The following is a 13,298-nucleotide window of genomic DNA, read 5'->3' as shown; positions in this document are numbered from 1 at the left end:
TTGTGATGCGTGTGACCGCGACAACACTTCTTTAGATGGTGGTGATTTTCTTCAGGGCAATTGCATTATAACGAGAAAATTATAACATTATAGTTGTAGCAAGACCAGATAGTTAAGTACTTGAAGTATCTTTCCTTAATTAATTGTTTCGAATGATTTTAGTGACAATAATAATAATAATATATTTTGTTTTTTGTTGGTAGAGGAAGAGTTCTGTAATGGGTCAGGTTGGGTTAGTCCGATTGTGAAATATCAGGTCTGATCTAGCAAGTCAAGTTTAGACCGAATCATTTTAGGCATAATCATTATTTAGAGTTGGTCGGATTGAACTTGGGTTTCAATGTCACACCACCATTACCGCCGCCTCTACCATCTCTACCACCACATGACCGTCACCCCCATCCCTATCCCCACCTCGTCACTCAGGGGCGGAGCCACTAAGGGACCAGTGCGGTCCTGTCCTTCCTCCCCCCCTACCCCCCCTTTTTTAATTTTTTTAATTAAAAAAAGCTATATATTAATATCTTCTATGATAATTTATTATTACTAGGGTTTTCTCTTCAAGTCTGCATCTTATTTTTGTTTTAGATCAATTTTCTAAAAGTTTAGTATACAAATTATTATTTTTTACACAAGTCCTTAAAATCTAAGGCGATCTATGGAGGAATGTTTTAGTGCTAATGTGTTTATGCTTTTTGGGGAATTTCTCTTTTTGGCGGAAGATCGTGCAGCAATGTTGACTTGTGTGGTGGGTGTGTATCCCCTTATTTATAGCCATGATGGTGTGGTTATTATCCCATATGCTGTGACGGTGGCTTTATGTTGTATTTTGTTTTGAATTTGTGATGGGGAAGATTATTATACTAGACTGTACTGATTCTAGTATGATCTTCCACGTGTTTGTGGTGCTTTGTTTGTTCCTGGATTTTTCGGCTTTTGTTTTCTCTGTTTGTTTGCTTTCTATTTTTGGGGTTTAAATGAACTTGGATGGATTACGACAAAAAAGAAAAAGAAAAGAATCATTCTCACCCATTTCTCTTTCTAGGGTTGTGACTTTTATTTATTCTCTTATTCTACATATAAAATATTATTAAGTTTCAATTCGGTTATCTTAATTAAGATTTCTTAATCTTTCTCTTTTTTTTTTTTATATTTTATTTATTTATTTTTTTCTCTTTGCCTATGGTTTGTTAGGATTTGTGAAAGTTTGATTTATTATGTATTGAGTTTAATGTGTATTTCAATTTATGTGTTGAATACCAAAAGAAAAAAATCGTAAAGATTTCTTTATATATGTATTATGTATGATGTTTTGGTTTTTTTAGTTACTTTTGAATGTATTGTGAGTTTGAATTTTTTATTATATATTTTCTAAGAAGCTCCCACACACATGAAATCCGAGCTCCGCCATTCCTATCTTACCACTATCAACTCGACTACCAAAAACACACATATAACAGTATCACAACTACGACCACCATTAAGACATCTATCAACCACCACCTCTCCTTTATAATATGATGTTATCTAAACACATAAACGTTAAATTGTGTTTAAATTATATTCTACCTTTAGGCTAACCAAATAAGTCACTCTACAAATTCTAGAACATAATTTTCTCTATTTTGAATTTCATCATTTTTTAATTGCTTAATATTTTTAAATTGAATATAGTACCTTATTAAGAAAAAAATGCGGTACTTTTTCCTTTGAACTTTTTTAATTTTGGCCAATGATTAGTCACCACGTATTCAGGTACAGTGGACAGGAACCCTTCAATGCAATTTCCACCAGGTTCACGTTAGCATAGTGCCACTGAGACTTCGAATCATTCGGTAACGTGCGCACAAGTGATATATAGAAGCATAATTTGAATTTATGCTACAGATCCCTATATAAAACCCACACCACCCTCCTTAAACCCTAAATTTTCCTTCAAATTTTCTCGGGAAATGAGCTACAGAAAGACAGAGATTCTGATTTCAGCTCGAGAGCTGCCACTTTCGTCAAGGTTTCTATACTCGCAATTCTAAATTACTGATTCAAATTCTTTCCCTGTTGAAATTCGATGCATTATTCATGATTTTTTCTTGTTTGGCTGCTGAGAAAGCTAGGGAAGAGAAAAGAATCTGATCATTGAAATCTTATTGTGTGTAATGTTGCTTAGTTTCATTGAAATCCAAACTGAGCTGTATAGTTGAATTTGATCTTTAGTATTCCTTTTTGAAGATTGTTGGGTTTCATTTAAAAGATTTTTTTCATACTCTTATGCAATTGCATATGAATGTTAAAATGTGTTACATTAATCATACAACTCTGTTCTTTCTGGGTGTAGATGGTGTGAAAAGTGTTAGTTATCTTATGGGTTTGACTTGACGAACTGTTTGAGGGTTTTAGTTGGGATGGAATAATGTCTTACTTGTGAAATTTATTTCCCATTCAGGATTCATGTATTGTTAATTGGCTCATTGGATTCCTGTGGATCGGAGAAGCTGGAGCTGAGCTCTTTTCGTATAATCTGCAGATAATAAGAATGGGAACAAATTGACTGGTATTAATTTTATATTTTCCATTTAACGTGTTTTCTATTGTTGTTATTACCGAAAATTTGAAATTATTTAGCTGAATGCTACTGATTAGAGGGGGGAAAAATAAAACCAATGTGGGGGGGAGAGATCTAAGGGCAATAAGTGAGATTAAGATAGGTTGTTTCTATGTTATTAGTCACATTCAATGATGCAATCTGTTAATTCCCTTATGCAGTTACTTTTCTATCAAGATATTGCACTCTTCTATTTCAAGGAAACCCTTAAAAGATTTGAGAAAATGGCTGGGTGCAATAAACGGCATAAGAATGATCAGCCTTCGATCAAATACAGGTGGTACCCAGTTGGTCAGGCATCCTCTGGGCTTCCTGATTTTGTTCACGAAAAATATCCCCCCTTCGTTTTTGATAAAATTAATAAGCAACGCAGTAGAAAACCAGGGCCCAAGTCTCCTGCGATATTGAGCAATGCTATGCTCATCTCGGCAGTTGGCCAGATATGGGATTGTGCAAGTCGTCCTCTTGGATTTTTTCAACCCAAGAAAAACTCAAACCACAATGACAGTGGCTGTCAGAAGGAGGTTGTCTTGGCTGATCTGGGTGGGGAAGGAAATGACGTCGCGCCTATTTCAGCCAAGAGTAAGCACTTAACTGTTGATTTAATGCAACCGAGTTTAGATTTTCTGCAGGTAAGCGAAAAGATGTCTGTGTTTGAACCTTACAGTAGAAGTTATTGTCATTCATCATTATGGAGGTTTTTGCATGGGGGTGGGAATGTTTCTCAAGAATCATGGAGGGTAAAGGGGCTTGCAAGTTTAGAAGTCTCATACCAATTGGGAAGTATATATGGATGGATGAGTGATACAATTTCTTCTGGATTAAAATGCCCAGTCAAAGTTACTGAGCTTGAGAACAGAACTGGTCAATACTGCATTCTGGAAGATACAAATAACATTGCAGGGGGATCAATTTCAGGAGATACAGTTAACATTGCAGGAGGATCCATTTCAGGAGATACAAGTAGTCCTGTACATAACTTGACCACAAATGCTTACAACTTATCGTTATATGAGAATGAAAAATTGGAGATGAATACAAGAACTTCTCTGACTTCAGATTATTTCCTGAGGGCTGTAGGTAGTGAAATAGGTGGTAGTATTTCAAGGACCCCATCTTCTAATCTATACACAGATTATCATATAGACTCGTTAGCTTCCTGTAAAGATCAGTTTGAAGAATCTCATCATAAGATAGATGATCATGAACAACTTGGGAGCAAAAAGAAACCATCTGAAATCTTTATCATCCAGGATGAGTGCAAGACGGAGATTGGTGCATTAGCATGTGAAAAGCCTCATTATGCTCTTGCTAAGCAAGAACATGCCTTTGCAGGTGCATTGTCTGGAATATTTGTTAGCGTTTGTCTTCATCCTGTTGATACAATTAAGACTGTTGTTCAATCTTGTCGAGCTGAGCAGAAGTCTATATGCTTCATTGGAAAGTCAATTGTGTCTGATAGAGGTGAGTTAATTTATGGGAATTGAAAAGAGAGAACTAATTTATCTTTATGACTCTAGACAACTTTCTCTTATGATGTCTGAAAACTGATTGTGGTGATGTTGATTTTAGGTTTAACTGGACTTTATCGTGGTATTGCTACAAATATTGCATCTTCAGCTCCAATTTCTGCAGTTTATACTTTTACATATGAATCAGTTAAGGGAGCCTTGCTTCCTCTTTTTCCTAAGGTACCATCCTGATGTTTTGCTCTGCAAATCCCTCTACTATCTTGTTTTTGTTCTCTTTGGCACAGGCTTTGTCCCTATGCTTCTCTATCCCCTCTTTTTATTCTACTTTGTTTATCTATTTGTTTGCAACTCTAATTCTCATGTGGAAGCGTGGTGGGGAGGGAGAAAACAAGTCACAAACTTTCTGGAACCTATTGTGAAGCCGCCCATACACTTTCTAAGTCTTAACCTTTTCTTTTGTGCAGGAGTATTACTCTTTTGCCCATTGCGTGGCAGGCGGTTGTGCAAGCATTGCTACTTCCTTTATTTTTACTCCTAGTGAGCGTATAAAGCAGCAGATGCAAGTTGGTTCCCACTATAACAACTGCTGGTAAATCTTTAAGATCCTTGTATAATCTTTGCCAATTTCACTACTCATATAGTATTTACTCCAGTGTAGGCACTAGGTGTTGACTTTGATTGCTCCATTCATTCAGAGTTTTATGTAAAGTTTTGAAAACTTAACTTTTATTGCTAATTATATTGTAAATTCAATGTAATTTCCTTTGTGTGAGCCTCTAGAAATATGTTTTTTTATAGCTACCAGCTCTGGTTCTGGCATGGTCCTCACACTGTTTTGTTAGTTTTCTGTTTCAACCATTCTAATTTTTTTTAAGGAATGCATTGGTTGGAATCATTCGGAACGGAGGTTTGCCTTCATTGTATGCTGGGTGGGGAGCTGTACTCTGCAGGAATGTTCCACACTCAATTGTCAAGGTCAGTTATTTCTACATTCTGAAATAGTTTATGTGCTAAAGAAAGGAGTTGGGCCACAAAGATATGTGTGAAGAGAGGCGAGAGAGAGGGTCAGAAATGTCCTCTGGCTTTGTATTTTGGATGCTTGCAACTCTCCATGGTTATTTTATTACTACCTTCTCATCCTTTCTACTTCAGCATTTAATTTTTTAGACTTTGTGTATTTCTACTGCAGTTCTATACATATGAAAGCTTGAAGCAATTTATGATGTCCCCGAATGAAGCTAGTGTTCAACCCACCACATTACAAACAGTTTGTTAACCTCTTCTCTACCCCAAACCTCTTCCATTTTAACCATAATCTACCTTCTTTGCATTTGGCTCTTAGCAAGTTATTTTCGTTCTCTTCTCATCCCAGTTACACTAAGATGATTTTTCCACCACTGCAGCTAGTTTGTGGTGGATTAGCTGGATCTACTGCTGCTTTATTAACAACTCCTTTTGATGTTGTCAAGACGAGATTGCAGACGCAGGTTTGTAATCTTTATGCATTTTTTCTAGCGTCTGATTCATTATTAACTTTTTCTGATGTTCAAAAATTACCGTCAGGGTTTTTCATGCCAAAAATGTCTCATCCATTAATTCATGATTCACACCAGCTACTTTTCCCATTTCTGAAATAGCTTTCTAAGAGCATTAGAAGTTCAATAACAAAATGATTAATAATCTTGCTAGCCTATTGAAGTAGATGTGACTCAGAAATCAGGATGACATTCATTTTGGTGCCTATAGAGTTTCAACAGGTCATATTTTTCCTGAAGCTGTGGCCCTTGTAAAATTATACCGAAATTCACAAAGAATGTTTCAACTGAACAAAACTCAAATTATATAAAATATATATACGTTGCCAATGCTTCTTATGTGCCTGTTTTGCAGATTCCAGGGTCTATGAGCCAGTATAATAATGTGATTCATGCCCTTCAGGAAATAGGAAAGAATGAAGGTCTGAAAGGCCTTTACAGGTATGTTTTGGTCCATTTCTGTCCTTCCCAGCCACTGTAATTTGTAAAGGAGGACCCTTGTAAATTTCTGTTTTTTTCTTTTTCTTTTTTTACTTTTTAGTTTTTACTGAGCTGTATGCTTGATATGACGATGGCATGACAATTTTTCTTATTGTGGCTGATTGTCAGGGGATTGACTCCAAGATTGGTTATGTATATGTCTCAAGGAGCGCTCTTCTTTGCATCATATGAATTTTTCAAGAGCTTGTTCTCTTTGGAGACGCCACAAGCTGATGCTCCAAGAATCCAATACCAACAAAAGACGAAAGGCAATCCCGTATTGCCATCATCACTCCTGGCAACATCTTCACCTGCATCATCCGAATTGCGTGGTCTGCATTCATGACCATTTGAGAGATACCAGAATTCTTCGGCTTTGTTTTGATAATGATTGGATTCAAATTTTGTACGAGATCAAAATTGTAGAAGAGAAAAGAATGTATAGTCGGCATAGGTGCAACTTTGTGTATCATTAATCTTCTTTATTAGTGAAATATAAAATTAGAAGCAGAAGGTTGTCTGTGCAAAAAAATTCTATGATGTGACTTTATGTGCATGGAGTATTACAGAAAATTAACCCAAAAAGGGTAGCAATTCTAATTGTACTTTTGTATGTACCCACCAGCTATTTTGGTCAATTTTATACAGAAAGTGGACTCCAGTATGCAAAGTCAAGTACAGCTTCCCTCTTCAAAGGTTCATGAAACACCAAGAAATCCAAAAGGTTGCTGTTTTCTTATTGTGAATATATTGGTCTCTGAATACTCAGAACGGTGAAAACTGTTGATGTTTTCCAGTTTCTGGCCAGAAGTCACGCCAAACTGATTCAAAGAAGAAGGTTAATCAGGTTACTGTTTGTTCTTAATGGTCCTTTCCGCTTCTCCCTACCCTTTCAAACAAACAAGTCTGGTTAATTTTTCCTTTTCTTAGCCATGGCTGCTTTGCATCGGAGGGTTACCCCAGCTGAGGATGGACGACCTAAGGAAAACGTCTCAAAACTATCAAGGAAAAGGACTCGGGTAATGGCCTAATAGTAGGAAAAAAAATTATTTAAAAAAAACAAAGGATCCCAGTAAGGCCGCTCGGCTGTATTATTTTTAAAAAAATATTCTAAAAACCTAGTATAGCCGGACGGCTGTACTATCTTTTTTTAACCGAGTTCTATTTCTTTAATAAAATTACAAAAAAACCGATTATAGGAAAGAGCGGATTCTCCTTGTACTGCTTCCAGTACCTGGAAAGGAATATATATTATACCACCTACTTCCTCTATGGGGGAGATATGACGTTGGATACCGCCCTAGAGTGTCGACGTCAACAAAAACCACATTCAAAGTTATGGGAATGATTACCTTTCTATTATCATACTTCTTCTGAATAGTTACTTTTTCCCGCTTGTATTATTTGTTTATTCTGAAAGTTCTTCTTCATAACAGTTTCTCGTAAGTATGCATCTACATGTGAGCAAGTTAGCTTATATTTTACGTCTATGTTTGTGTAGGTGGCAAAAACTTGGCAAAGAAGAAAGAAGATGGGGTATGTTTGTTTGTGTCTGGTGTGATATGTGTTTCTCTTTGTACTATGGTCATTACTGTTTCAGTTTCCCAGTACAAATCCATCTACTTAATCGCTGCTCTTGGTAGCCATTGATGGTGATGGCACAACATGTGTATGGAAAAGGCTGAGTTTTTTAGCATATGTGTTGTGCAGGACACTAGTGATCTTAGTGATGAGGATTGAGCTGCTTGAGATGGTAACGACACAGGGCGTATAAAGAATTAGAGATGCACCCGTGTCAAGCAAAGTGATGTGATATTACTCCCTTGTGCAAGGCCCAAGGGATGATGATGATGATGATGATGATGATGATGATGATGATGATGAGAGTGTTGAAGAGCTTGCTCTCCTCAAAAATTGACACATTGCCTGCCTGCTTGCCTACTTGCCTATTGCATATTGTAATCTTCACTTCTTATTATTGGCAGGCATAGATTGTTTTCACAAATGTTTTTAAGATGACATACCCGCCCTCTTATTCCTCTTTCTTCTCTAACATCGTTTTTTTATTTATCAAATGACCCCGTGTAAAATAAGTGCTATTGAATCTATTTAATCATTTTTTTGATACAAATAACCTTTCATCAACCTTTTATTCGATCCTTTCTATATAAACGTATATATTCGACACTTTATTTAACTTAAGGTATTAGAGTCATTTCACATACAATGTGAGTTAAAATAGTAGAGACTTGCAAACTCGAGTCAAAATAATTTGTCACGTATTAAAATGAGTCATTTCACACATCTCCCAGTGCCTTTATTTGATAATTTAATCTCAGTTGGGTCTTTTCTTATTTTAACACCTTTGCACGTTGGACATAATATTAATAACGTCAACCCCATTTTAAAATCAACAAGGTCGTTGTAGTATAGTGGTAAGTATTCCCGCCTGTCACGCGGGTGACCCGGGTTCGATCCCCGGCAACGGCGTAATTTTTTGACGTTTAGCTGCATTTGAAAACGACACGCCGTTTCCCTTTCTTATATCTCCCGCGAGAGAGTTTAGTTTAGTCCATTGCAACGATCAGGTGGACAATCCTTTTCCTTTTTGATTTAGCTTCAAGCCAATGATAGTACAGTAAGGGCTTGAGCTATACAACAAAGGCTTGTAGCTGAAGTGATTAAAAGCATCTACTCTTATTGCATCCTAGATTCTAGATTCGATTCCTCCCTCCCCAAATATCGCTTTGTATAAAAGACAAAAAAATGCTAGTGACAATTCAATTGAAAGAAAGTGAACAATTTATTCAAAATTGTTTGAGGTAATTATTTGCTAAGAAAGTTCTTGTCTTCTGGCTCCATATACAGTAATGGTGAGAGAACATCATGGAACCATTTTAAGAATGTAGTCCCCCAGCTACCCTTCTACTAAAATACAAATGAAAGGGAAAAAAGTGCAAAAGAGAGGACTGTTATCTCCCAATTCTCATATGGTTACTATTTTCCCCTTCCCTACAGATTTCAATATGGACAGTGTTGTATTCTGTTGACACTTTGATTACAGACGTCAAAAAACAAATTGAATGATACATTATCAATGAGCTAGACCCTCTGTGGCAATAACCCTCAGGCAATGGCAAAGACTTAGTAGTCTCACAAAGTCTGTAACCGTTCGAGGCGGCCCTTTTTGCCTAATTGAGCAGGCTGCCCACCGATGACCCTCAGTACCAGTGGAATGTGATTTCAGTCATCTGTTGCTGATGCCCTTCCATTCACTCTGGTAAATGTTTGGGGTCTTCTCTAAGCCCATTGTGGGATTCTCTGGATAAAACCATCAATGCTGCTTGAAATCTATACTCGTGCAATTGGAGAGAAGGGTGGGTTGAGCACATAAGATGGTTGGATTTTCTTTACCCTCTTAGCTACTTCCTTCTTCTCCCCTGCTGTGACTGCTTCAATTAAGTACTTTACTTCTTCCTCAATTAGCACTTTCAATGAATTGCATTGTGAAAACTGTTTGTTTCTCTCCTGCCCCGCCGCTGCAGATGTTTCTGTACCATGTAGAATAGCAACACAAATAGAAAATGCTTGTAATGTGGATAACTGTGCATGAAAATCAACTGTATACTGTCCCTCTTCGACCATTGTCATGGTCAATGCTGGTGTTTTCTCCTTTGATCCCTGCAAACAAATCAAAATCAAGCAAAAGCTTATGAGATGCCCTATATATCTGTTACCAAACATGAACAAAAGGAATGAAGAATGAAAGTAACAGCGAGTCAACTAGGATGATATCAGATGGCTTATTTGAATGCAGACATCATCTAGTCTTCCGAATCCTAACATCATCAGATGGCTTTATAATCCCAAATTTAACAAAAGGACTCCATCCGTCCAAGCTATGGTCATAAATTTTCTTCAACATCAAAGAATATTACCTGAACAAAAAGTTCCAAAGGCTGTTGATTCTCCACCAATAGTTGATTATCAGCACATTGAGTGTGGGGATTGCTTAAGACAATAAGTGGACAGGACATGTCCCAGCCACCACAGTCGCAGCCTCCACCCAGCCTCCATCGATCTAGTAATGACGAAGGTCCTTTGCTTTCATCACTCGGCATACCATGGTTTCCGGCTGGAATTACCACCTTCACATTTCCTGGACCTCGGCTATCAGGGTTTTCCTTCTTCTGTTCGACCATAGAGAGATTAAGTAGGTTTTCATGGGCTTTATCACTTGTCTTATCCTCTCTCTTGTATTTCAAGCTTTCTCTCTTTTCAAAGGGGACTTGCATAACAATGGCTGCAATTTCAAGGTTTGGATGCAAATTGGCAGACGCCCAGGCTGAAGAATCAAAATCACTCTTGTCAGAAGCATGTTTTTGTTCAAGTTTGACTTTAGTAGGACCAGACTCATCCAACTTCAAAGTTTCCCCCACTGTGCCCGGATTAGAACCTTTTGTAGTTTTAACATCATCAATGGTACATTTAGAGTTTTCTCGTGCTGCAAAAGTTTGCCTTGCATGAGAGACATCATACAACACGAACTCTGTCACCATGGAATTGTCGAAAACTCCATCTTTTAGTTCTGAACATAGATAACAGGAAACTTGCATCTGTCCCACCATTGAAGATTCTCTGTCACTACTATACAATCCCCAACCACTGGCATTGCTCTTCTTTCTACTTCCAATGGAGTGAAAAGTATACACCCAATTAATAGCATTATCTGCTTTCCATGTCCTGGCCACAAAGACATCTTCGGAGCACTTCAATGAGAACTCAAAAAATGGCATTCCGTGTTTATTTTGTAACTTGAGATGGCCATGTAGGTGAACTGGTGAACATGCAACAAGAGATTGGTGGTTATCTCGTTTGATAGACTGAGGATCACAGTCTGGATTCTGTGCTATATTTGAAAAGACTGGCAACAAAGACTTCGCATATGTACGGTTTCTTGTCATGTTTTCTGTCTCAGTAGTTTTAGCTCTGCCAGGTTCCACTGCATAACTTGGACTTTGCAAAGACTTGGATTTCATGAAAGGATCGAACATCCTTCTGATAGGGCTGAACCTGACCTTTGAGCTGACCCTCGATGACCGAGCACTCTCTAATGGTGAAGGAGAATGAAGCATTTCCACCTTAGCAGAAAATGACTTGTGCAATGTGTGAACTTGGTCTCTTTCAAGAAGTTCATTACCATTGTTTAGAGGTCCAGCAACAGGGTCACTTCTTAGTTTCAGATCCACTGAATATTCTCCTAAAGCTTCAGCAGAGTGCTTTTCCCTGTTATCTGGATCCAGACAAATATCAATCAAGCTATCTGATGAACATGGTTCAACATGTGGCCGACCACCAGATGGTGTATTCAAGTCTGATTTCGAAGATATTAGTGAAGACCTATTCTGTGAGCTTTCCTCATCTGAACTACACATCGAATCAACAATTCGGTATGAGAAAGCAGTATCACTACTTCGAGGCATTTCATTCTTTCTCCTTCCATCAACACTGCCCATTTTCTTAATTTTCCTCACCTCTTTGGAGCTTTGATATATAGAACCTCGTTTAAGGTCTGAGTTAACTTCCTGCTCAACAGGTCTAGATGGAACACTTTTACCAGAGGAGCTACGATAGCGATGAAAGCTGATTTCAACAAAATCCTCCTTTATGCTCAATAAATCATCTTTCCTTTTCGATTTTCCTTTTGTGCTCCTCTTTTCAACAAAGGAATGACGCCGATGAGTTGGGAGAACAGTGTTAGGACTCAGACCCACTGTGCGATTTCGATCGAAGTCCATCTCTAGTCCCATTGATAGATCTGAAACTCTGCAACAAACATGGAAACAAAAAGATAGAGATCATGATCTGCAGGAGCAATGTCTATGCACAAGCAATCTATTACATTAAATAGAAATTAACTCTGACAATACGGCTAGAAATCAAAACAATTCTTGTACTACAATTCTTTCACCAAAATAGGCAAGCAATACGTTGTACAAATACACCAAAGTAAAAGTATTCAGCTGCTAGCAAAATTGAAACCATTGGCAGGTATTGCATTTCATATGCCAAAATAAACTTGTCTAAATACAATGCAATAAATGCCAAACTACCCCCCTTGAGAAAAAGGTCAACTTTCATCCATTCTCTTGCTCAGGAACAGACAATTGAAAAGGAATATGCTTCTGCAAATCTTGATAAGAACAGAACAAATCACAAATAAGCATAAAACGATATTTTAGAGCAAATGGCTTACACAGATATACTGATGGCAATGCATTTCTATCTGCTGTAATAGATATCCTAATTTGCAGCAGCTATAAACTCATACGCTCAACTGGAGAAAAATTCCAGAACAAAATTATCTGGAGTCTTCTATTCTTGAAAAAAAAAATAGTTATAAAATCCTCACCTTGGCAAAAACCATTGTTTGAAAAGGCATAAAACCCATCAATGATTCCAAACTTTGAGATCACATAAACCTCAAAACACCAGAACCTTGATCTCTATGAAAATGGAAAACCATAACCCAAAAGCACACAGGAATTCCTACTGACTACAAAAGTACCCAAAAATGAGTAAAGTAATACAGCTAAAAGCTACATATTCTCCTTTAAAAAAACCAAAAAAACAGAAAAGAAAACAACTTGCTGTACTTTGCTGTATTTTCACTTGCATTTCAAGCCAACCAAAAAAGAATGCTTGTAGAAAATGGCCTTACCCCACCAGATCTCAGATAAGTGAAGCAAAAGGAAAACCCAACAAGCTACCAGCAGATGCAATCATGTTCTTGAATCTCTTGGACGGAAAGTCTCGCTAAGTCTTGAAGAGAACAAAAAAATCCCAAAACTCAATGTCAAGGAACAGCAAACTGTGACCCCAAAGCCTGCTTAAAATTCCGCAAGTGTCCGAAAAAGCTAAAGGGGAAAAAATGAAATTAATCAGAACAAGGCCAAGAGCAGTAAAGCAGGATAGACACAAAAAGTGAAGTCTAGAGAGAGAAAAAGAAGATGATGAGATGAGACAATGCAAGAGAGAGAAAGCATGCCTGAGATGATAAAGAGAGAGAAAACAAGAAAGAGTGAGACTGCACAAGCACAAGAAGTCTCTCTCACTCACTCAGTCACACACAACACAAGCAAGAGGAAGAGTGTAAACAAGCAAGAGAGTTGCATTGAGAGACAAAGAGCTGCTAAGTCTCTGTTCATG

At 37.5% G+C, this 13,298-nt stretch overlaps 2 protein-coding genes and 1 non-coding gene across 6 annotated transcripts; 2 read left to right on the top strand and 1 right to left on the bottom strand.

Moving 5' to 3' along the window:
- Positions 1 to 1,753: 1,753 nt before the first annotated feature.
- On the top strand, positions 1,754 to 6,702 carry LOC110760916 (Mitochondrial substrate carrier family protein). The gene is made up of 10 exons (XM_021963265.2): positions 1,754 to 2,011; positions 2,444 to 2,551; positions 2,764 to 4,066; positions 4,175 to 4,293; positions 4,539 to 4,663; positions 4,950 to 5,049; positions 5,264 to 5,341; positions 5,478 to 5,561; positions 5,965 to 6,050; positions 6,219 to 6,702. Exons 3-10 carry the CDS (start codon positions 2,827 to 2,829, stop codon positions 6,433 to 6,435), a joined length of 2,049 nt encoding a protein of 682 aa, XP_021818957.2. The 5' UTR covers positions 1,754 to 2,011; positions 2,444 to 2,551; positions 2,764 to 2,826; the 3' UTR covers positions 6,436 to 6,702.
- A 1,805-nt stretch (positions 6,703 to 8,507) lies between these two features.
- Positions 8,508 to 8,579, top strand: TRNAD-GUC (transfer RNA aspartic acid (anticodon GUC)). Its single transcript has one exon. It is a non-coding gene; the product is annotated as a tRNA-Asp (tRNA).
- A 294-nt stretch (positions 8,580 to 8,873) lies between these two features.
- Positions 8,874 to 13,298, bottom strand: LOC110760928 (bromo-adjacent domain protein, putative (DUF3527)). 4 transcript variants are annotated; one of them, XM_088253670.1, is made up of 4 exons: positions 13,138 to 13,298; positions 12,811 to 13,006; positions 10,028 to 11,915; positions 8,874 to 9,770 (listed from the first exon to the last, which is right to left on the bottom strand). In XM_088253670.1, exons 3-4 carry the CDS (start codon positions 11,897 to 11,899, stop codon positions 9,441 to 9,443), a joined length of 2,202 nt encoding a protein of 733 aa, XP_088109796.1. In that variant the 5' UTR covers positions 11,900 to 11,915; positions 12,811 to 13,006; positions 13,138 to 13,298; the 3' UTR covers positions 8,874 to 9,440. The 4 variants fall into 4 exon arrangements, with proteins under 4 accessions (XP_088109796.1, XP_021818974.1, XP_088109797.1 ...); XM_021963282.2 differs by having other exon boundaries at positions 12,811 to 13,295; XM_088253671.1 differs by lacking the exons at positions 12,811 to 13,006; positions 13,138 to 13,298 and adding an exon at positions 12,502 to 12,792.

This window comes from Prunus avium, chromosome 5 (assembly GCF_965620075.1).
Source record: "Prunus avium chromosome 5, drPruAviu1.hap1.1, whole genome shotgun sequence".
Taxonomy (NCBI): Eukaryota; Viridiplantae; Streptophyta; class Magnoliopsida; order Rosales; family Rosaceae; genus Prunus; species Prunus avium.
Note: the sequence above shows the minus strand (reverse complement) of the source record. Positions and strands in the feature narration are given on the sequence as shown.